The sequence below is a fragment of the Empidonax traillii genome, unplaced genomic scaffold (assembly GCF_003031625.1).
Source record: "Empidonax traillii isolate 1590-97213 ecotype Southwest subspecies unplaced genomic scaffold, ASM303162v1 scaffold649:size547179, whole genome shotgun sequence".
In the NCBI taxonomy this organism is placed as follows: Eukaryota; Metazoa; Chordata; class Aves; order Passeriformes; family Tyrannidae; genus Empidonax; species Empidonax traillii.
The window spans coordinates 234,004-257,170 of record NW_020955842.1 but is presented as its reverse complement, the minus strand read 5'-3'; the positions used below and the strand labels follow the sequence as shown (position 1 = coordinate 257,170).

The 23,167-nt window shown below is 42.6% G+C and overlaps 3 protein-coding genes across 14 annotated transcripts in view; 1 reads left to right on the top strand and 2 right to left on the bottom strand.

Annotated features, from left to right (window-relative positions):
• Positions 1 to 9,662, bottom strand: part of LOC114065354 (disks large 1 tumor suppressor protein-like) — a 166,721-nt gene extending 157,059 nt beyond the window's left edge. For 2 of the 6 annotated variants that reach the window (XM_027899200.1, XM_027899202.1), the window contains exons 1-2: positions 8,989 to 9,161; positions 7,216 to 8,293 (exon numbers count right to left, since the gene is read on the bottom strand). In XM_027899200.1, the coding sequence (XP_027755001.1) occupies positions 7,216 to 7,234 (19 nt within the window). In that variant the 5' untranslated portion in view covers positions 7,235 to 8,293; positions 8,989 to 9,161. Of the gene's footprint in view, positions 1 to 1,094; positions 8,294 to 8,988; positions 9,167 to 9,562 lie in introns of those variants that run through there. The other 4 variants (XR_003572941.1, XR_003572942.1, XM_027899201.1 and 1 more) reach the window with 4 other exon arrangements.
• On the top strand, positions 9,639 to 15,928 carry TMEM126A (transmembrane protein 126A). Of its 2 annotated transcripts, none has more exons than XM_027899197.1 (5): positions 9,639 to 9,734; positions 11,165 to 11,289; positions 14,245 to 14,438; positions 14,973 to 15,087; positions 15,684 to 15,928. In XM_027899197.1, exons 2-5 carry the CDS (start codon positions 11,174 to 11,176, stop codon positions 15,883 to 15,885), a joined length of 627 nt encoding a protein of 208 aa, XP_027754998.1. In that variant the 5' UTR covers positions 9,639 to 9,734; positions 11,165 to 11,173; the 3' UTR covers positions 15,886 to 15,928. The 2 variants fall into 2 exon arrangements, with proteins under 2 accessions (XP_027754998.1, XP_027754999.1); XM_027899198.1 differs by lacking the exon at positions 9,639 to 9,734 and adding an exon at positions 12,052 to 12,162 and having other exon boundaries at positions 11,192 to 11,289.
• On the bottom strand, positions 15,008 to 23,106 carry CREBZF (CREB/ATF bZIP transcription factor). Of its 6 annotated transcripts, XR_003572937.1 has the most exons (5): positions 22,112 to 23,106; positions 21,376 to 21,453; positions 19,958 to 20,028; positions 17,268 to 17,373; positions 15,022 to 15,102 (listed from the first exon to the last, which is right to left on the bottom strand). XR_003572937.1 is itself a non-coding variant. In XM_027899196.1 (3 exons), exons 1-2 carry the CDS (start codon positions 23,014 to 23,016, stop codon positions 21,405 to 21,407), a joined length of 954 nt encoding a protein of 317 aa, XP_027754997.1. In that variant the 5' UTR covers positions 23,017 to 23,103; the 3' UTR covers positions 19,014 to 20,028; positions 21,376 to 21,404. The 6 variants fall into 6 exon arrangements, 1 of the variants encoding a protein (XP_027754997.1); XR_003572936.1 differs by lacking the exon at positions 17,268 to 17,373 and having other exon boundaries at positions 15,008 to 15,102; XR_003572938.1 differs by lacking the exons at positions 15,022 to 15,102; positions 17,268 to 17,373 and adding an exon at positions 17,858 to 18,037.
• Positions 23,107 to 23,167: the final 61 nt, after the last annotated feature.

Below are 23,167 nucleotides of genomic sequence, written 5' to 3'. Positions count from 1 at the left end.
GCTTTTACACTTGGTATTACAACATATAACCATGCATATGTTCTGTTAAATTGCTGCATTTACACATTTTTTTGTTTTAAATATATTCCTTTAAACTTAACTAACTGTATTTACCCAAGGAATAGGATAACTATATAAAGATCAGTGACTGGTTCAGCATAAAATCCACAAACCATTCTCGAGCATTTCACGTATGATCTGCTAATCTTATGCATCATACCTTACTATAATAAGGCAGAGCCCACTTATTATCAGGGGCTCACTCTGGAACTTGGATTCTTCCTACCTTCCTTTAAGGCACACAGAAGGGCTTTAGCCGATCATCTCACCAGGGTCATTCCTTTTTTCCAGGGAGCTCTTTTTTTCCCCAGCTATGTCAAAGGTAATGTGGGGACTGCTTGTTGGTGATCCTTTCTCAAAGTTGGTGACCTGTCTACACAGGTGACCTGTTTGTGTTTCAGACATTGGAACAAGCCAATTCTTGGGCCCTGAGATTCTTTCGAAAACTTCAGAAATCCTGCAGTTATAAGAAGCTTTACCTGAACTTCTTCTTTCTGCCTTTCAAGTGTCATGATGTTAAAATCTAGATGTGCAAATGCTACTGCTAAATCAACAATGCAAATATGAAGATGGAACAAAACATGAAGCCACAACCTCCACAATTATGTAGCACCAAATTAAACTCTCTTATTTATACAGCTGAATAAATGTAAACTGACATGTTAATAGTGTAAAATTCTTAGAGCACCCTGCTTTGAAGAGCTTACAATCTAACTGTATGTAATACACAAAACTACTGGAACTTCATGCATAGTTGCAAGAGTAAAAACTAGGAGTTATACATGTAAGAAGGCAGCTGTGTACTTTTTTTTTTTCCTTTAGAAGAACATTCAGTATGAAAATTAACATAAATTTGAAAACTGGAATGAGACATAAAGCTAACAAAAAGATGTCTGGTCAGGAATTAATAATTCCAAACATACAAAAGAATATTGTATAACATGAAAGAAAACAACTGGAATTATAAAAATTCCCATCTAATTCAGTAACATGAATGTCTTTTTAGTGATGAAAAAAAAAAAAAAGAAATGGAATGAGATCAAATTATCTTTATTTATTACCGAAACAGGCATTATGGTCTTACATTTTCTCACATTCACATTGGAATATTTACTTTCAGAACCTTTGTATTACACTACAGTCTCTGAGTCAATAACCAAAACATGTACCTTCACGCAACAACACAAAATTAATTCTACATTTAGGCATTAAGCAACTCAGTCTGTAGATCTGCAAAGCTTGGGTTTGGTGTTCTTGGGGTTTTTTTTGTTGTCATTGTTAAAAGCACAGCTCAGCAGGCACCCATCTGCAAAGTAGTGTAACTGTGGTGCTCAACACCTAGGACTGAATTGGAAGGTGACTTGAGTTATTCCACTAAGCACAACACAAGATATGCTACACAGACAGGGGAGAGAGCAGCATTCTAATACAGAAAAGATTGGTTTCTGTATGCAAAACCATAAATTGTCCAGAATCCCTCTTTCCAGGAAACTCTACATAATTCAATTCCTTGATAAATATGTTTTGAAGGGAGCATTAACCTCTTCAGCCAGAAGTGAAAATCAGTAACATGTTCTGGCAAAGAGTTTACTGCCACCAAAAACTCTTCTGGACCACATCCAATAAAGAGCAAATGTTTTCTTCACAGATTTTGTATGCTGATTACTACTGACATCACCCATCAGGTCAAAGCAGCTTTGCTGACTCTTTCGGGGATGAATACAGCAAGAGAAAACATGATCTTTCTTTTTATAAAGCTGTTGTTTGGCACTGTGTTAATCCACAGTAAATATACGAAGATACCACAGTGAAACAGACCTTAAATACTTGTAAGAAGCAAGAACCTGGTATGACCTGATCAAAGTATATCTGAGTAAGGCAGATTTTACTCATTTTGCTGAAGCAGGGGCTTTTTATTATCTTTTAGCACATCTGGCTACTAGTTAGAAATTCAGCTTTTTCTCCATAGTTACCCTCTGACATCTAACTTGGCCATCTGGAACAAATTCAGAAGGAAAGAAGAGAGCATGACAACGAAAAAGATTATGCTTATAATGCAAGACACCATTGCTTCTACTGAGTGCAATATGCACTTAACAGGAATGGAGGAGAGGATGCACAGCTGCCTCTTGTGTCTGTATCAACACTATGGTTGCTTCTAGCTTCAGTGACTAACAGTACAATAATTTTTAACACTTTTTTTCCCACAAAAATAATGAATAGTGTTAATTTATAGCACTCATAGAACACGTGTCAGCTCTCATATTTATGTCAGATAAGGAAATGCTTTTTCCACTAAAATTTATATGAGCAACTGTGACATTATCTAACTGAGGTGAATTAATGTGGTTACTCTGTGTTTCATCTATGGAGGGAGAAAATGACAACTGTCAAGAAGGCAATTCAGATCTTAGGTGTGTTAAAACACCCTTTGGAGGTGGACCTCTCTCTGCTGACCAAAGCAACCCTCCAGGACAAAAAGTTGGGCACCTGTATAGGCAAGGCAACTAAAATGGGGTAGATCTGCATTAAATACCTGAAATGTATCATAACAACAGCAGAGCTGGAAAAAGAGTATAAATTTCACTGTTCCAGTCCTTAGCTTTCCAGCCTGCGTGTAAAGAACAAAGACTTGTTCTGTACAATGCCTGCTCCTATAGTCCTTTCTTGTGCAAAATACTTCACTGTTTCCCACAGCAGAAACAATGTCTGGCTGGAAAAAGCTCACTGCCACAAAAGCAGTGACATCTTTAAATCAAAGCTTTGTGGTGAAGGTTGGCACAGTTCAGACAGCAATTTTCTGACACTTGTTTAACTCTCAGAAATCTGAAACTGTACTTTCCACAGTCCGTAAAAACAACCTAAACTTCGCACTGCTCCCATTCAATTAACTGTAAAAACTGAGAGGCAGTCGAACAAAACTTGGAGTGGAAGATGTGGCCTTTTAGCCACGTACTAATTTGAGAATATTCCTTCAGCAACTGAAAGGACAAAAATCTTGTAATACTGATTACTTATTACAAGTGAAAGAAAAACAAAATTTCCAATACATGTTGGATTTGCTGCTGTAAGATGTGAGGAGCCTGAAACTACGTTCAGTGAGATTTTTGAGCATGAAAAGTTACGATCCTAAACTTAAATTTTGTTATGTAAAAAGAAGTTGCCAGTTTGAAAGAGAATTAATGCATGAAGAACTCCAGTGCATTAATGGGAGCTAGCTTTGTCTGGTCCTTTATGAACTTTGCTTTAAAAGTTCCTGCTGAGTTGCTTTTAGACCTCTTCCTTCCAACAGGCCAGCCACATAAAGTCAGCATTACCACTACAAAACCTAGCATTTCATAAAGTGCATCTGTCAGATTCTTCTAAATGGTCCAGAAGTTGTCCATATGGGATCAGATTGATACTTTTTAATTATTGACATTGATGTGCTGAATAATGCATGGTCTGGAAGGCATTTTTTAATATAAAAGGAGTGATGCAAAAAGTTATTCCATGACAAACAGAATCAGCAGGTCTTTATAAACTGGCTACAATGTGGAACAAGATGGTACTAATAGCGGCCCACAGGTTTCATCTGGCTAAAGATACAATCCCTCTCACTGTGAATGACAGAAAGCAGGACAAAGGCAATACAAACCCCACCACTGAAGTATCTCTTACTGCCTAGACACAGCTAGATGTGCAAAGATGATGACAGGGTTAGTCTAGAAGCACATGTGCAGCCAGACATCTAGAGGTGGGGGTTCCTGCCATATCCATATCCATATGAACCGCAAGCAGGGCTTCAAAACTGGAATCTGCTCTCCATCACAGAGGAGTATGGATTTAATTAGCTCTTTCCATCACTGCGAAAGACATGGATGAATTTCAGTAACATTTTATGCTCTTAACTATTCTGTTGATGAATCCAAAATATATGCAATTACAGATCTAAACATAGTCCCCTTACAGTTCAGAGAAATCAACTCAGCTAAGCAACTCAGGAAGAGAGGGAGGGAAAGAAAACACGACTCCACTCAGAGACCTGACTTCACTTCGGTATGGTAGTTCTATTTTAATTTGAAGCAAAGCTTTTCTCAAGAAGTTCTGTAACTTTTTTAGGAATAGCTGTATTCATATATATTCTAGTTTGCGAAAGTAAAGTAAAAATTAAGCAAAAATAATGCATTTATTGACTTATCAAATTTGTTCATCTCATATCATCTCTAAAAGGTACTGTCCAACAAATCATTTTGTAACTAAAGTGAGATGTCTGGTTTGATTTAAAACTTGAAATGTTCTTAAAAGTGAAAGATGAGCAAAAGCCAAAGAAAAGAGCCATTTGTTTAATCACGCAGCAATAGTGCATCAGTGTCCCGCCCCTCATCTGAAGGGAACACATTCAACGCCACAGGATACTCCGTTCTCCCTTTCCAGCCTCACTTTTTGCTGACACTGACAGCAAACATGTCAACTCTGCGAACATTGTTGGGAATGTGGAGCCTTATCCCCCGTCAGAATGAAGTGAGAAAACAAAATCCTTTCACTCTAGCTCATCAGGCAATGGCAATCATTTACTGACATAAACATGTTTAGAACCACAAGCAATCCTTTTTTCCACATCCATAAGAAATTAATGCTTTCTATAAGTTACATGATTTTTATTATTAAGTAAACTATTTTTTTCCTGACTAAACAGGCCTGGACTTCTAAAAGAGAGGTGGAAGACATCATATCAAGCAGCAAGGTAAAGTGTAAATTAGGTGCAAAGTTATGTGAAATTTGAAGACTGGTACTGGATGTGAGACCTTTCAAAGGCAAATTCCCAAAATGCATACGCTGTTCTTTAGAAAGACCCAGAACCAGTCAGTGCCAAAGAAAGCAGTGTTTGGTAACAACTTCCAGCAATAAATATCAGGATGTTTTAAAGCCTGTTTTCACAGGTTTCTCTGTCTCAATACTGATTTTAGGAGAATATTTTGATCAAATCCAAAATAGTAACACATAAAGTGCTGAAATGGAGAGGGATAATCCTGTCCTTAATGCTGCTATTGAAATACATACTTTTGCACAGCCTAGAAAAGAGTATCCCACCGAGATTTCTACAGATGGCCTGAGTAGGAAAGGGAGTAGACATGATCTCCCAAATACATAAAACCAGAAAGGGAAAATAAATCACCATCAGAAATATAAAATTAGTTAGACACAAAATGCTGTCAAAACCATAAAGCAAATAAATGGCGGCGGGGGGGGGGGCGGAATTCCCTCAATCTCCTTCATATTTATGGCAGTAACAGGGATTACTTGTAACAACAGCAGGTTTTTTTAAAAATGGTAGTGTGTTTCAAGTTGCCAGCATGCTTTTAATTATGTTTAGAAAGTTGAAATCTACTGCATGAACAAGACAAATTAAGTCATTCAAAATCATAATGAAGCTGCTGACTCATTAACATTTTTAAACCTGCAATTTACATGCTTAAACATATTTTTAACAACACCCATTTAATACTCAAAGTCATTCACCCTGGCAACTCCAGTACACCGACTGATGTTACATTTATAATATTTCAAGAAGGATATTTGGGTCTCTTGAGTTTATATTTTAACATAGTCAAAATACACATCCTCATAAGACAGAAGAAGAAATTTAAGCCTTGATGTACACTAAGACTGACCCAAACTGCCTGGAAACAAACAGGAAATCCACAGATTTTTAAGGCCAGAAGGGACCCCTGTGATTGCCAATATAACTTCAGCACAAAGTAAGATTTGACCCCAAAAATCCTGCAGCAAGTGTTCTGAAACTGAATTACAGCTAAACATCCATCACAGAAACATCCTTGATGTAAATCACCTAAATCAAGAGTTAAAATATGAAAACAGCCTCAACTTTCCTTTTGAGAACAGGTAGAACACGAGCCTCACCAGTACATCAGGGTGACACGTTGACAGAACAGCAGAATGAATTATTAAGGATGTTACTCCTCCATACACGTTTCCACCTTTACTACACATAACTGTAAGCAATTATAATGAATGACAGGATGATCCGTTAAAATATTTCAGTTTTGAAAATTCATTTCTACACTGTCATGTGTTAAAAGACAAACACAAAATCCCATTTATTGTTTTTTGCATGAAAATAATTCTAGTAATCTGCATGTTTTATCATTATTTACATAGTAAATGTTAATTCATTCATCAAAAAATGAAGGGTCACTCCTACAAGGAAGAGAACCCAAAGTCACATCAACCATATCCTCATATCTGTTCTGTAATATTCACTTTCTGCTCCTTCCCCCACATTTTGTATTATCAGATCCAGGGATGTATCAGAGCATGCATCTGGACAGATGAGCTGAATAAAAAAAGGTTCACATACCATTTATTCTATTAGCACATAAAGGAACTTTAAATCAGTGTCTTGTTTGCAAGCAGATATAACCAAAGGTATACAAGTGTTTTCAGAGTAAGAATTTGCCTTCATATATATCACAGTTTTTGTTTGAACACTGGAAATCTCATTTTCCTAAGCTGCTTCTATTCTTGCAGCCATCCCAAACTTGAGGTGAGAAGGGACAAAACATAAGGTTGTTCATCTTTCCTTAAATGCTGCCATACTACAGCCATAAAGACAGTAGTTTTATATTGTATTAAAAATGGAAATCCAAGTTAATTAAAATCATATTTGAAAAAAACCCACATGTTTAAATCACCTTCAAAACACAAGTCCCATAACTTTTATTTAAAATTGGTTTTGAAACCTTGTTATTTATTTATGCTGCTACTGATACTGATGTTTATCTGCCAAACATGTAATGAACAGATAACCGACTAAACTATGGTTTTAAAATTTATTGGCATTTTTAAGAGAGTCTTCTCACAAAATTAAATGCCAAGCTTTCCTCTTGGTGTCTGTTCAAAATCTCTGATGGCTGAGCTTTAGGAAAAAAAATCTATTTGAGGCCAAATTTGACATAACTCTTAAAATATGGCATAAAATTCCTTCTTAAAACTACTATTGTAAGAGCACAGATTGTTCTCCCATTTTCAGGGCAAAAGACAAACCATTTCCATTCCCCATTCAAACATTTTTAATTTGAATTTGTAAGTACCAGAAATCAACAATCTAACACAATGAAGACGCAATATGAGATATGAAGCTTCATAGCCCACCTTTCTTCTTGACTGGCATTCTTCTTCCTACTTCTGAATCTGGTTGCAAGCACTTATTTACAGGTACTAACGAAGTACTACTGAAGAACTCTGCGAGGTCAAGAATTGGCTATCTACTGCAGAACACTTTTACAGTTCAGTTAGGAAATGCAGCTTCAATCTTCATTTCTATGAATACTTGCTGTTCCCTTGTATTGGACTTCTGATGCTTTCCACAAATAAGAAAAAAAAAAAAAAAAAAAGAAGGGGGAAAAAAAAGCTTTTTGATTCTTTTTTAAGAGATGTTTTCAATTTCTTTAAAATATATCTGAATCTATAAAAATACAAGAGCAAATGTTCCTTGGTAATATAAAACCTTATTATAACTCCTCTTCTGGCAGCAAAGTTTGAAAATTAAAAGATTTTATGCAATACAGTTAAGGCACAGTCCATCTCTAGGCAGCTGTCTCAATACTCCACCTGTACATGCTCAAAAACATATCATTTGCAGGACAAAGACGCCCAAATAATCCAAATAAGGAGGAAGACAAAAACAATCCGAAGTGTCTCTTTAACTTCTTGAATTAATTTTGCTAGCTATGTATTAGAGGACTACACAGCAGACTGAAAAGGTCCCTTTTTCCTAACCAGACAACAGCCTTCAAATATCACTCTCTTACCCAACAGAAGTCACTGGGCAGTCACTTTCATTTTTATTATCTGCAAGCCACCCAGCCTTACGGTCTTTAATGTCCCTCTGATCCTCCCATGTATTAAAAGAGGATTGAAAACGAGGAAAGCAATCCCTTGACCTGGAATTATTAAAGTGACAGTGCTGCTCACTGGGCACTGGGGCAAAGCAGATTGCTTATATTGGAGCCATTTACTTCATGCCATTCCTTCCCTTCCACAGCAGCAGCCACCTCATGAAAGAGGAATAAGCAGAGTTAGGAGAAGAGCTTCACAAATGGTTCATTTTCAGAAACAATGAAGTATTAATGAAATAAAAAGCAAGCCATGAGATCAGTCCGGAGTTTCCCACTCAGAAGCGCAGCTGGTTGGCTTCAATACGAGCGCCTCTCTCTCTCTCTCCCTTTTTCTGGAAGAAAAAAAAAAACAAACACAGAAACAAAAAGAGAAACAGAAACGGGATAGGTTTTCCTCATCTACTTCGTTAAGGAAACGTATGAAAAAGGCGAACAAGCTTCGAGCGCTTCGCTTCCCCGCGCGAATGAGGAGCTGCGATGCACATGCCGGGGCTTCGCTTCGCATCGTCTACGGGCGATGAGGACCGTGTTTGCGAAGGGGGCGGCTCTGCTTTGCTCTTTCGTGTTCACAACCGGAGTTTGCCCGTCCCCGCACTCCCAGGCAGGGCGCTGGGGCTCTCCCCGCTCTCAACCCACCCCTCCCTTCTTCCCCCGGCTCTCCCGAACCCAAGGGGGGCTGTGCTGCGTTCTGAGGCGGGACAGGGCACAGAGGGCTGGCTGGGTCGGGGGGGACTGGCATGGGGCGCAGGTGAGCTGGAGGAGCTGGGCTGGGTTTAAGGACGAGGACAATCCCCCCCGGGGTTGCCGAGAGACAGGCGGGACGCAGGAACTGCAGGGTGAGGGAGGGGACGGTGGGGGGGCGGAGCGAGACGCAGCCGGGGCGAGGGGCGCTCGGGAGGGCGGGACGGGCAGGGAGCACAAAGGAGCCGGTGGCGAGGGAAGGGGACGGCGGGCGGGAGGGGCGCGGGGGCTGAGGAGGGCGGGCGGGGAGAGGGCGCGGGCTGAGGGGAGGGGGTCAGCGGGTTACCCCGAGGACTGGGCCTCCCCCCGCCGCAGGGAGGGGGAGCCCCCGCGTCCCGGCCGCCGGTGCAGGGTCCGCGCTCAGCCCCGCCGCCATCGAGGAGCCGCCGCCATTCGCCGCCCCGGCAACCAGCGCCGCGCCCCGCCCCCGCCCCGCGCCCAATCGGCCGCCGCCATGCTGGGCCAGAAGACAGCTGCCCAATCGGAGACGGCCTCTGAGGCCCATGGGTCACGTGAGCGGCCAAGATGGCGGCGCCCACGAAGAGGGCGTGCGGTGGGCGGAGCCATGTTGTGGGCGGCGGGGCCGGGGCGGCGGGAGCGGCCCGGCGGGACCGGCTGTGCCCGGGCATCTCAAGGTCGGAGCCTGAGCCCGGCGGCGTGGCCGGGAGGGTGAGCAGGGTGCAGGGGCTGGTAAGGTTGGGCTTTGAAGGTTGGGGGTAGGGGCTCTGTCCTGAGCCGGGGGTTGGGGGTCTCCAGCGGCGTGCGAAGATCGGGGAGAGATAGATGTGTGTGCAAGACGTGTGCGAGGGTCAGGGGGCGGTGGATGGTTACAGCTCCGTGACGCTGTGTCTGTGCATTACCCAGGGCACAGGTTTGGGACCCTCCTGAGACGGCCTGGAGTGATCCCAGTGAGATCCTGCCCGCCTGTCCTGCTTTCTCCGTTCCTGCATCCTGCCAAGCGCCAACCGAAACAGGCGCAGTCCTACAGATAGGGCTTGCAACTCAGCCCTCACGTTGTAAGAGTAACTTAAGGTAACTATGGCTGGCAAAGTGAGTCTGAGAGAATTTCCTCTGGGGTTAAATGTCTAGAAAACAAGCATTTGAATCACTAAACACCAGGTTTAATCGAGAGTTTTTGGCGTGGGTTGACCTTAGCTGGTTGCCACGTAGCCACCAAGATGCTATGTTGCTCCCCCTCCTCAACGGGACAAGGAGAAGGTATGAATAAAAGCTCATGGGTTCAGATAAGGACAGGGAGATCACTCACCAATTACCATTATGGTCAAAATAGACTAAACATTGGGAAAATTTAATATATTATCAATCAGAGTAGGGTAATGAGAAATAAAGCCAGATCTTTAAAACACCTTCCCTTCACTCCTGATTTTCTCTATCTCCTCCCTCTGAGCAGTGTAGGGAGGTGGGGAATGGGGGTTGCTGTAGTCAGTTCATCACTTTCTTTTCTCCAATGTGGAGTCTCTCCCACAGGAGACTGACAGGAGATGGTTCTCCACAAACTTCTCCAACTTGAGTCGTTCCCACAGGCTGCAGTTCTCTATGAAATGCTCCATTGTGGGACCCTTCCACAGGGTGCAGTCCTTCAGGAACAGCCTGCTCCAGTGTGGGTCCCCCACAGGCTCACATGTTCTGCCATGAAACCTGTTCCAGAGTGGGCTCCTTTCTCCATGGGGCCACAGGTCCTGCCAAGAGCCTGCTCCAGTGCGGCCTACCCACAAAGTCACAGCCTCCTTCAGGCTCTGGCATGGGATCCTCCAGGGGCTGCAGGCAGATCACTGCTCACCATGGACCTCCATGGGCTGCAGGAGCACAGCTTCCTCAACTTTTGTCTGCACCATGGGCTCTCTGCTCCAGCACCTGGAACAGCTCTACCTCTCCTGCTCCACTGACCTTGGGTGCCTGCAGGAGTGTTTCTCTCACGTTGTCTCACTCCTCTTTTCCAGCTGCTCATGTGCAGTAGTTTTTACCCTTTCTTAGCTATGTTATCCCACAAACACTGCCACTTGTTGAGGTTAGGTTTAGACTTGGCCAGTGGCAGGTCCATCTTGGAGCTGACTGGAACAACTCTGGGGGAAACTTCTGACATCTCAGAAGACACCCCCGCAGCCCCCCTGGCTACCAAAACCTTGCCACACAAACCCAATACAACTGACATGGTATATAAGTCTCTGGCTAGGAGTACCAATAAAAAAAGTACTTATGTGTGGAATATAAAAGCAGAGTAGGTATCTATCATTTCTTTAAACCTTTGCAAATTATGGTTGTTTTTTTTTTTCCCTTACAGGTCTGTTTGACAGTTAAGTCAATTTAAACCTGGAGTACTGCCATGCAAAATAGGACATACATTTGTGATTCATGGTGGCAAAGAGTCTAAATGTTTATTTGATTCAGAGTGGGGCTGTGTAACTTTGGTTACATTTGTTTGTTTTTTCCTTATGATCCAGGACTTCAAGATGACAGGAAGAGAGTTTCTTGAACTAGATTCTCCACAGCAAAGTCTAATTTCGGAAAGACTCAAGCGGATGGAAATCATACAAAAGATGTTAAATGAGCTTCCTAAAGCAGATCAGTAAGTGCTGGTAAAATAAATGAAGATAAGTGCATCAAACATTTCAAGTCTTTGGAGGCTTTTCTTTTTCCTTACTCTCGTATTACAAATTTTCTTTGCAGTTAAAAAAAATACTTAATTGTATTTTTTCAACTAATACTTGTTAGTGCCCAGAAGAGAGAACTTGTTTTATGTTCTTCCAATGTGGTTAGCTCTGGTCCTGTCCAGCTGGTTTCTGGTATGTGTTCCCAAGTGCTTAGGGTTCTGAGATGACTGATCAGCCCTGACTGGCTCTGAGCATTCACACAGTCCTGTGCTGATGCTAATACATTTTCTAGGAAACTGAAATGTGATTCTGCTGGAGTTATCTTTTGTCCAGTAGGGCTGGCCTGGGGCCAGAACTTAGTGAGTGTCAACCTGCTGGTTTCTGCATTTCATTCTGCACTGCTTCCCATTTCAGGAAGGCAAGACTGAGGTATCCAGGTGGTGGTGGAGGAGTCAGCTGGAGTCCTGCAGGCTCACCAGCAGGGTTCTGTGCAGCACAAAGCCAGCTAAATTATTTCTGGGCCTCACAAATGACCGTTTTGTGATACTGCATTTTACTGCAAAACATTACTGGACCTGAGCTGGTTCTGTAGGAGCCATTTGCATGCTTGTATCAGCTTGGATAAATTCTGTGTAAATAAGAGTAATTCAAAGCTTATTTTATTTATATATTTTTTAATAGGACTGAATTGCTGGCTAAACAAAGTGCTGGTAGTAACACAGGGCCTCCCCACGCAGGTGAGAAAGAAAAGAGTGCAACTGCATAGGATCTGCTGCCCTCACATACAACTTGCAACACTCCTTCTTGCCCAGGAGAGCAGGGGAGGCAGATACCTCAGTGGTGATGTGATAATGTCTGGATAGAAACTGTGGTACTTAAGGATTTCTGGGCCTTGGAAAGAAGTAGCTGCCAGTCCTGGCAGGACTTTAGGGTTGTATATCCAGAGGGGAGATCACTAATGGAAGGAAGGGAAGAGAAAACGTGCCACAGTCAGACTGAGAGAGTTCCTGTTCACCAAAGCACTTGTTTTTAACACTAGGGAGCTTGTATTTAAAGCAAACAAACAAAACCCCAATGCTTCCATCCTCTCTTTCTTTCTTTCTGTGCAGTGTAGCAGTTCTGTACTTCACTAAGCCTAAGCAGTTTCTGCTGGTCCTGAGTACATTAATTTGGTCTGGTTTGGATACTTCAATATGCTGCTAGAATTTTAATCTCTGTCCTCCACATTTATGGATGTGCCCACCTGCATTTCACTGCCTATGATTGTATAAACGTCCCAAGAGAACGAAATGGCTGGTTTGCAGCAAGTACTCTGTGGACATTCTTAGAATGATGTCCACATCATTCTAAGAAAATGGGGATTTGAAAAGCAAATTTCTTTTTAAAACAAACCACAAAAAAAACAATAGCTCCTAAATAAGGGCAGGAGAAGAGATCTGACCAGTGAAGTTCTTTTGCTCTCTCTATATATAGCATCAGAATTGAAACGTTAGTAGCTTATTTTTGTCTTTCAAAATCTGATATATACTGAGAATTAAGGTATTTTCCTATTCAAAATGAGAAATTGCTGGTATCTTTAATGTCAGGTATTTTTAATGTTTTAAGTTCTGCACATCTCTGAAGTATTTCCTGTATGATTTTTTTCGGTGCTTAATGTTACTCTAAGCATTAAAATGTAGAAGAATTTTAAGTAGACTGATTTTTTTTTTTTAAATTATGTATTTTAATTGCCAAATGGCTTATAGATTGTCACTTCTTATAACTACAAGTAAATATGACATTTGGCCTAGCATAATTTTTGTGATCGGTTAAGCATTTTACTTTCTTTGGAGCTTTAGCGATAAATACAAGTAAAAAAATAAACACTTTCAACATAATAATATTGGTACAGCCTCAGAATCAGAGTGCCTTCCAGATAATTGCTTTGTCTGGCAATAATTGCCATTCTGTGAGTTTTAGATTTGTGGAAACCTAAGGCAAAGGGTTGTTTCCGCTAACCAGATTGTGCCAGGTATAATGCTAAAGATAATGCACAACTTCCTTCTGTCAGTCAAATGAAGTTACATAAAATTTGATCAGGCCTGTAAAATTGGCAGGCTTGCCTGTTCCCTCTCTTGTGTTACCTGCTGGGATGTGATGTACTCAAACGGGAACTGTTTGTTACGATATTAAATGCTGCTGACTCTCTCTGACCGCTTTGTTCTATTCTGCCTTCACCCTGTTACAGATTGCAACACGAGTAGTTGCTCTAAACCATATGTTAAAAATACTGTAGATAACAGAATCCAGTCCCTCTGTTATCAAGGGAGAAATAGAAGCTCCAGTTCTGTAAACCAGTACATTGGACTTCTGTAGCCTTTAACTACCAAGGTAGGACCTTAAATCCACATGTTTCTTGCACACAAGGAAAGCTTACAGCCCTTCAGCATACAGGTTCACTACAAATGATCGCCAGCAGCTGCTGAGATCATTATTACAAAGTCTTAGTTGTCCCACCTGATCTGTTCTGTAAGCTCTTATGTTAAAACTAAACCTGTACTTTTCAGTATGCAGGCTAAAAACATGGCTGATTACAGGAGCTACCTGTGATTCTATATACATATTTCATAATTTCTTTTCAGAAAACATCCTCCTTAGAAACACATTGATTAGAAGAGCAAATTTAATGAAGCTTCCATTAGCTGTAATAAACTAAAAAAAATTGTAGAAAAGTCCTCTCAGCCTTTCCACTCTTAAAGTGTGTGTAAACTTGGGCATGTAACAAAGGTTGCTGTAGTGGTTGCTTTTGAAAGTAGTTCCTCTATATTCTGCACTTGTGAGAGATTTACCTCTCTTACCCCTTGTTGTAGGATATTCAGAAAAGAATTGTTAACACTGAGTAAACTGTTTTACAGTTCTCAATTGCTAAAATGACTTTCTTCCTTTCGCAGGAACCTTTGTAATCATGGATCATACTTCCTGGCAGCAAATTCAAGCTTATGTGGCTTAGCAGCAAATAATTTCTTCAGGAACATCCTAAATATCAGAGGGGCTTCCTTGGTGTCCGCTGTGCCAATGGCTGTTATTCCATTTCTTTCAACAACAGCGGTTTATGAAGTTTTTGTGCGTGGCCCTTTATTTTCAGGTAAAAACCTTTTTATTCCTTGTTTTCAAAAAGGCTTTGCTTTCAGTCCACAACGTAACACTAGAGGAGTTTTTCTTCCCTGTAGAGCAGTGCTCTTGAAATGTTGTGATCTTGAAAAGCCTCTGTTTGTAAAGCAGGGTTTGAAAAACAATGCATTGGGCAGCAGTGAGTTCTTTAGGTGGAGTGGGAAAGGAGATACGTGTTTATATAAGATTTATAAGAATAATTCTGCTACACAACTTGTTTTTAGATTTTTCACTCAGTCATGTAAAAGCGACTGCAACAAAGCAGTTCATTTTCCCCCATCTGTACAATTTTATTTGAAGGTCAGCTTTGGAGTGATAAATTCTTCGTGGGTTGGAATAGGAGTGATTTTTTTTTGCAAAAGGAAGTGTCCTCCTTTCATAATTTCTTGCGTGCCTGTACAAGGGCAAGTTTCTGTCAAGGGCCTCTTTCCACATTCTTGCACACAGCTTATAAATCGATGTGGTGGAGCATGTGTGGATATTGACTGAAATATTGTTTGCCATGCAGGTCAGCTGAACTGTGAGGTCTGTGCCGTGGTCAGAGGAGGATTAGTAGGGGCTGTTGTGGGTGCTCTCTATCCTGTTTTCCTGGCTCTCCCCCTGAACGGAAGCCTTGCAGCCAGGTATGTCTTATTAACCTGCAATGAATCAAGTGTATTTATTGGTTAAATCTTCAGTTCTCAGAGTAAATTCTGTGGAATTTTAGTCTGTGCACACCTGTCTTGTAGGCATGTAGCACATGGGGAGGAGATTTATATTAAGGTCATCTAATTACAAGGTGAAGTTTGTAAGAGCTACACCAAGGCTTTAAAACGAAACAAAATCTGCAAACCGATCCACTGTGAAGCACTTGTATTTGACTGGAACCCTACGAGCCACCCAGGATGTGCCTGGGTGTGGGCAGTGGTGGCTGCCATCTTGCCAAGCACTGAAGATGGCTGGAGAGCTGAGAGACCTCAGTGACTCTGGGAAGTGCCTGGCAGCCAAACTCCCTGGCAGGTGTCGTTCTTTGTAATTCAGAGCACAGCAAGGCTTGGCAAGACTCGGTACAGGGTCAGGATCTTTTACAACATTTATCCAGAGAGCTCAGTATCACCAAGTGAATTTAACTTAGGAGAGGAAGGAGAGAATGACTATCTACCTAAATATTTATAATGTTAAATCTTGACATTGGCATGGGAAAAAGAATTAAGTTTCTATCATTGTTTGTGTTGTTCAGGTACATGTCATCTCCCTTGCCAGGGAAAGAAAACGCAGTACGCTACTGGCTCACAGTCGCTCGGCCTGTCTTTAGAAAGATGAGTCTGGGTGTACTGGTACAGGCTCTGACTGGATTATATCTTGCCACTAAACAACACGGAATATATGTCAAAATACTACAGCAGATGCACCTTAGCAGGGATCCTGAAGAGCTACAGTAACTTTTCAATTGCCTTGGATAAGTAACCATAATAAACAAGGAAAGGAAGTTGTTGCTTTCTGTCTTTTTTTAATAGAAAAACAAAGACTCTGTACTGACATTTTTCAAGTTTTGAACTTTAATGCAGCTCAAGTTTTTTGTTATGCCCAGCTTAGAGTATACACCTGAATAACAGCATTATAGACAGGTGTGTTTGTTTGGAAATAGGGGGAAAAAAAGCATTTATACTGCCTGCTTAGTGTTTGGCTCCAAGGTGATGCTACATCTTTTAGAAGCTCTTAAAATGAGTATTTTTGAAAAAGGAGGCTTTTTTTTCATAATGCAAACAACAGAGTTGTTTGGTTTTTTTTCTAAAAAAGGGAGGGAGGGTCAAGGCAAGAGTTTTCTAGATACTCCTCAAAATCTGAGTATTCTTCTCCCTTTTCTCCTTTCCATTAGCACAAAATTTCTGTCACAAGATTACCTCCTTTAGGCTGTTATGAGGGTCACGCTGTACACTGAAGAGAATGCTGTCACAGAGCAACACGAGTGATACTCGTGTCAGGCTTCCCAGCATATGTATCAAGCAACCAAAAAACAGTCTAGTCAGAGCGCACTTTGTCCTTGTTTTGCCTTGAAATTACTTTTCCTGAAGGATGGAAGTGTGTCAAGAGGCCTCCGAGGGCTGGTGCTGTTACTGTGATATCTCACTTACCTCTAGTTCTAAGATCAGTGGTCTAAGGTAATGCATTTATGAGTCAGGCATGTCTTCACATTGGTGACTGTATGTTCTAGAGCAATATAAAGTGCCAGGAGGAATTTCTTCACAGAAGGGGTTGTTAAGCGTTGGAATGGATGGCCCAGGGAGGAAGTGGGAGGTACCATCTCTGGAGGTGTTCAGGAAATGACTGGATGTGGCACTTAGTGCCATGGTCTAAATGAAAAGTTGGTGATTGGTCAGAGGTTGGACTCCCATTTTTTCCAACCTAAATAATTCTGTAATTGAAAAAGCTGTACAGTTACTGGCCAATTCACGTACACTTCAGTAAAATTCTAGTATCCCCTGAGATGCGTGTGGAAATATTTATTAATTAGAATTAAAAATTCAGCACTGAGACTAATTGAATTGGGTTAAAATTTATGCTGTAACACTGATGAAAAATGTATTAAGGAGTTTCATCGTGTTTATCTACCTTTTCCTTAAAAATCTGTCATTACAGCAGGAAAATCACACACTCTATTTCTCTAAAACCAGGAGTAGCAGCCTGATTTGTACAGGGAAGTAGCAAATACAGACTACCTGCTGTTACACAGAGATAGTTCAGTTTGCCTTGATTATAAGTATTGCTGTGTCGTGTGGGGTTCCCATACTGGTCTGCATTGAAACAGAGAGCTTGGCCTTACCTTAACCACCCTGACTTCGGAGATTCTCACGGAGCAATTATTTTACATGACAGTGAATTGTCATATCTCCAGAAGCCATCAGACTTTAACCAACAGAACCACTTACCTGCGATAATAAAAACATAAAATAAAGGTGTTATTTTGCAGTAGTATCTTTAAGAATGGCTATGACAGGATCAGCGATTATTGCATCTGTTTCTGATGCTGGATATCAACTTTACAATCTATTCCACAGCCCCCTGCAAATGATACGCCCATCTTCCTGATACACACCCTAGTCCTGCTCTTGCTAATGAGCATAGAATCATTTCTCCACAGAAATTATCTCCCCACATCTACATATCCCACTTCAATTAGGCATAAAATCTGTAGAATCGGCAGCTGGCAATATGGAATTTTGGTGCAGGGTGTTCTTTAAACAGAGTCCATTTGAACAGCTCCCATACCTAACATATCTTTCAGACATTTTTGCAGTCTAGCAGTAAATACGGCCCTATAACCAGAATATTGCTGATTCCAGCAGAAAACCTCTTAAAAAGCTCTAGGAAACATGGGATTTTAAAAATCAGTAAATGTACAAAAGACCGGTTTCACAGGGAAAACTGATTACACTTTTGACAAATGGCATGAGAAATCTGATAATCTGGAAGTACGAAGAGATGCCAAGTGTTGGAACTGAGTTTCCTACATTTCCTCTGGTACCATCTCTCCAGGCATCTACAGATTGCAGAAGCACCGATTTGTTTTTTCCTCCCAGATGCTGCAAAGCTCTTCAGAGGAAAGAGAGAGAAGTTAATTTAGAACAGTACTAAGAGTCACAGCACCAGAACCAAACTGTAAAGGACTAAAGGAGAACTGAGCATTAAATTATTTCCCTTTAAATGCTTCTTTCATTGACTGGGGTGCAGAAATAGGTAGCACAGCTATGCAGCTGAACACTGGCACCACTTGGTTCTGTGGTATGAAAGTTTAACAAACACATATTCCAATGCTGAACAGGGTACTTTCTACAACTACAGGCCAAAAAGGCAGAGCATGCCAGTATGCTTTTGAATTTTTACACTATTTTTTGTGAGATGTTTCTTTTCATCAAGCTGCAGACCACTTTCACTAGAATGCCTACATGTGGAAAGCACTATTTTAAAACTGTCCTCCAAATAAAGCATTTAAGATGAACAGAAATCAAAAAGTACAGTGCATGGCTCACTCTGGAGCTCTGAAAATGTTCTGTCCTTTCAGCACTGTCAAACTTTTTGTTTTAAACACTCACTCCAGTGTTTAGTGTGGAAATACCAATTTGATGAGATTGTGATTCAACAGCATATTATTAACCAGTCATCAAACTTCAGAGCCTAAAAAAAGGACAGAAAGCAGGAAGATGCCAACAGACCACGGAAGGGTTTATGTAAGTATTTTCCTCCTCCATGGTATATTGATCAAACATACTCATATTTAAAAAAAATCAAGAAAGAATAACAACTATAGAACACAAGAAGTGCTGATTCTCAGAAGTACAACTCTATCTGCAGTTCAAGGAATAACATCTTTGTCCTTAGCACAAAATTATCTTTAAATACAGATGAGCCAGAACATTTCTGCTGCATACCCTGATGCATTTTATCTTGTTTTCAGTGGATGACCCACAAAGAGAGCAGAAACAGCATTTTCCTTTGTTTTCCCACTTTGTTTAATGAACCAAGACATTAATGAGAAGAAAAAGATGCAAAAACATTTGAGCCCATAAACTGAAAGATCAACAAGTCTGATTTTATTATGATATTATATTCTTATCTGGATGGCACATAATTACAAGGAAACATTTACAATATATTTTCAAGTATTGTGTCATTTCAAGGCTTTCACTTCAAAAAGCTACATTAATAATACACCATACAGATAGTACAGTCAAGAGTTTCAAATAGCTTCCTCCCCACTATTTGGTTTAAATATGATTCAGTAGGCACTAGAAATGCCTGCAGCCACTGACTTTCTTGGGACTTAACCTTGTTCTTGTACCACAATACATAATTTTGCATGTCAGAAAATCAGCTGCTCTCAGACACAGCTCACAGGTCGTGTCACGACAGAGCGACGTGCAGGTTCACACAGAGACCAGAAGAACTGAGTCCCTGACCCTGCCATTTAGCAGTGATGCGACAAGAAAGAATGCATATTTAACTTAAAAAACACTTCTACACTGAAGTAACCGTGAAAATGCCACTGTAACATCCCATACTACATTTATGTTTTTCTTTTTGTCAATAAACTGCAAAATAAAGCATGTTCAGTGAAGACTGAGCTAGGCAGGTTGAGCCTAGGCTGAATCTACATTATTTCCATTTTGCATATCAGTCAGTGCAGGTCCTGGTGGTTAACTCTGACTCCTGTGGCACGAGTATGACCCATCAGTTACAGCAGTTACCCAATTTAAGACTGAAACTTTGAACAGCCCTGCTGATCCACCACAGAGGTGTAAGGTAACACATATCCCGCTAAGTCTCTTTTGTGCTGGCAATATACCCTGAACAGATGGAACTCTGCATACAGTAGAGCAAAACCTGGTTGACAGGATATTATCTTTAAAAAAAAAATCTTGAATGACAGTAAATGATCCCAGCATTCAACTTTTTTCTTTTTAACCAAAGACAGCAAAAGCCCTGTTACCTCTTTATTCTCATTTCTTATACTACCTTTTAAAATAAAGCAGGAAATGTGGCCAGCAGCTGGTCCCGTCTCTTCTGCCCCAACACAGCTGAATCCACTTTAGCATAAAGAAAAACAAGGATGCTAAATACACATATACTTTATCACAGAGTGATGTTTCACAAAGAAAATCAAACTCCTTTTATACTGATGAACACGTGATAGGGTCTAGCACCAATGAAGCAAATGACTGGGAGAGAACACTTTCACCTACTTAGCCTTAAACACAAAATTTAAGGCTTTAGGAAACAGTATTTCAGAAACACTAAATAGATTTTTTCTTAACAAGTTGATAAATGAAACTGATTTGGAAAGTATTCTTTGTGAAACCTCACTTTACATATTATCATTTCCATAATCCTTCTTCCCCCAACTGACATACATTTAAACAACCTAAACATTATAATACAACTGAAAAAAGAACCCACTCATCTTTTGTGACAGGGAGAAACACTGACTAGTACAAGAAAACACACACTATTTGTTCGTCAAACTATTCTTCCTCCTATCTCAGTTAATCGTGGAGCATTTTTCAAATCATTAGCCTCAAGATACATATTTGCTCATGTCCAAACTGTGCTTAATTGTATCAGGTTATAGATTTCTGGATACTGTAGGAGGCTAAATTAAGAACTCTACAGTAAAATTAAGCACATGCATATACACGCAATATTTTTTAGACTTTAAAGCTACTCTGAAGTAACACAGGAATTTCAGTGTGCATGGGCACCGAGATTTACTTATGGGAACCTAAAGTAACGAGTTACTTCGATGCACTGCATTCTTCAAACCCAATTCTCATTAGAGGTCCATGCAAAAGATTGACTCCTCTACATGAGGATTCTACTGTACAGATTTAACCAGTGTTCAGGTTCTGCTTAATCAGACATAACCCTGCATCATGAATTGGAGCAAGATAGAGAAGGACTTTTAAAAGGTACCGTGCATCCCTAACACTGGACAGTATTTTAAACTAACAGGTCACAATTTTTTTTTTTAATTTAATTAAAAAGCAATTTACTTACACTTTAGGGATAGTCCCCTGTGATTAAAGCTATAAAAGCACATCCTCTTTATTAGCATATTTTCCCTTTTCAGCTCATCAGATACTCGGTTTAATAGAAAATTTCTATTTCAAATGGCATGAACATTCTTTTAATTCAAAATGTAGCTGTGTGTTGGCTATGTAGCGAATGTATCGGTTTCAAAAAGGAAAAGGGGAAAACAGCTAATGAGAGTGATGTGATTGTAGCCTTCATTATTAATTACCATCCAGAGCTAGAAACATTTCGGCAGAGTAGGCCAAGGACCAGAGAAATTATTTCCTGAACCAGTCCTTACAAGAGACTGGGATAAGCAAAGCAAGCTGTCTGATACCGCATTATGGGAATATATTGATCCTTACCAGGTTGCGAGGTGGAAAACGACTGTTCTTTAACCCCTACACAACGGAGCCTGGCAGGGCAAGCACCTAAAAGAGAAACTGTCAGAGAAGTTTTAATAGTAATGTATAACTGAGATGCAGTACAATTTTATATGCATGCTTTCTTTTGCCGATCATTACTATTTTCTTAAGTCTGTCCAGTGACGATGGAGTTTTTGGTTTGGTTTTTTCTAAGCAAGCATTTTCGGCTCCTCAGGAAAGCAGGCTAGACATTATCTGACTCAAGACCGGGTAGTCAGCGTTATCTTTACTGCGAAGCGGAGCCGAGCACACCTTCATGCATCGGGTCGGCATGATCTTTTCACCCAAGTGCTGCGACCGGGCTCTGGCGGCACCTCCGCGTGTGCACCACGCGTGTCAGTCTGCACGACCACTGTCGCACTGCTGCACGCAGCTCTGCGCGACTCCTAACGCCAAACAGGCTCACACCACTACCGTCCACACGCCAGATTCACAGCACCTTGAACCAAGGCCACCGTCTGGCTCCCAACGTGCCGTTCGAGAGGATTTTTTTTTTTTTTCTGTTACCCCGGCCACTTAAGTGCCAGGTCCCCCTTCTCTGCATCTCCCCCAATACCACCCCATCACCACTGTATTGATTCTTTTCCTCCGCACCATCGCCTGTTTCCTCCGCCGCGACGCGAGGCCCTTAGGGGTGAGAACCCCACGAGTACTTGCAGCAGGTACTTGACCCTACATTTTGAAGGAGGCCGCTGCCCGCCGAGCGCAGATGGAGCAGAACTCCACCGACACCTGATCCCGGTCCACGTGCAGGCAGATCCCGCCGGGGGCCGCCCACTCCTCCTCCGCCTCAGTCCCCACGGCCGCCTCCTCCAGGCCGCGGGGCCGGGAGCTGGGCAGGGCATAGTCGTGGTCGCTGCTCTCGCCGGCGGGCTGGAGGTGCTGGTGCTGGCGGCGGGGGCTGCCCGTGTCCCTGAAGAGGCTGGTGCTGAGCTGCAGCCCGCCGGCGCGGGTCCCGGCCAGGCGGCTCAGCAGCTGCCCCAGCGCGCTCTGGTTCGCCAGCACGGCCCGCAGGTAGCTGCTCTCCCGCTCCAGCTCTCGCAGGCGGCGGCTCAGGCCGCGGTTGCGGTCCCGCAGCTGCCGGTTCTCGGCAGCCAGGCCCTGCAGGCGGCTCTCCAGCCCCAGCACGTACTGCTTCTTCTTCAGCCGGTTCAGCCGCGCCGCCGCCGCCGCCTTCAGCCGGCTGCCGGCCCCGCCGCTCCGCCGCCCGGACACGGCCGGACGGGGGCCCTGGCCCGGCGGGGGCAGCGGCTCCGGCTCCTCACAGAAACAGCCGCTCAGCTCCGCCTCCAGGTCCCAGTCCGGCCGGGCCGCCTCCAGCAGGTCTCCCAGCTCCAGCCCCGGGAACCAGTCCTCTTGCTCCCACACCTCCACCGGGCTGCTGGGCGCCTCGGCCTCTTTCTCCTGCCGCCGCGGCTCCGAGGCGCCCGGGGGCTTGGGCCGCGCGGGGCCCGGGTCGCCCTCCCCGCCGACATCCCGCCCTCTCGGGGCCTGCCCCGCGCCGGACAGCGGCCACGCGGCGCCCGAGGGGCCGGTCCCGCCGGCCGAGGCCGCCAGCAGCTGCGTGAGGCTGTGGCGCATGGCGGGGGCCCGGCGGGACGGGACGATGCCCGAGGGCAGGAAGCGGCGCGAGGCTGCGGCCCGGCGCTCCCGGCGCGCGGCCTGCCGGGAAGCGACGCGAGGGGCGGGAGGGGGCGCCGCGCGACTGCGCCCGCGCGCGGGAAAACGGCGG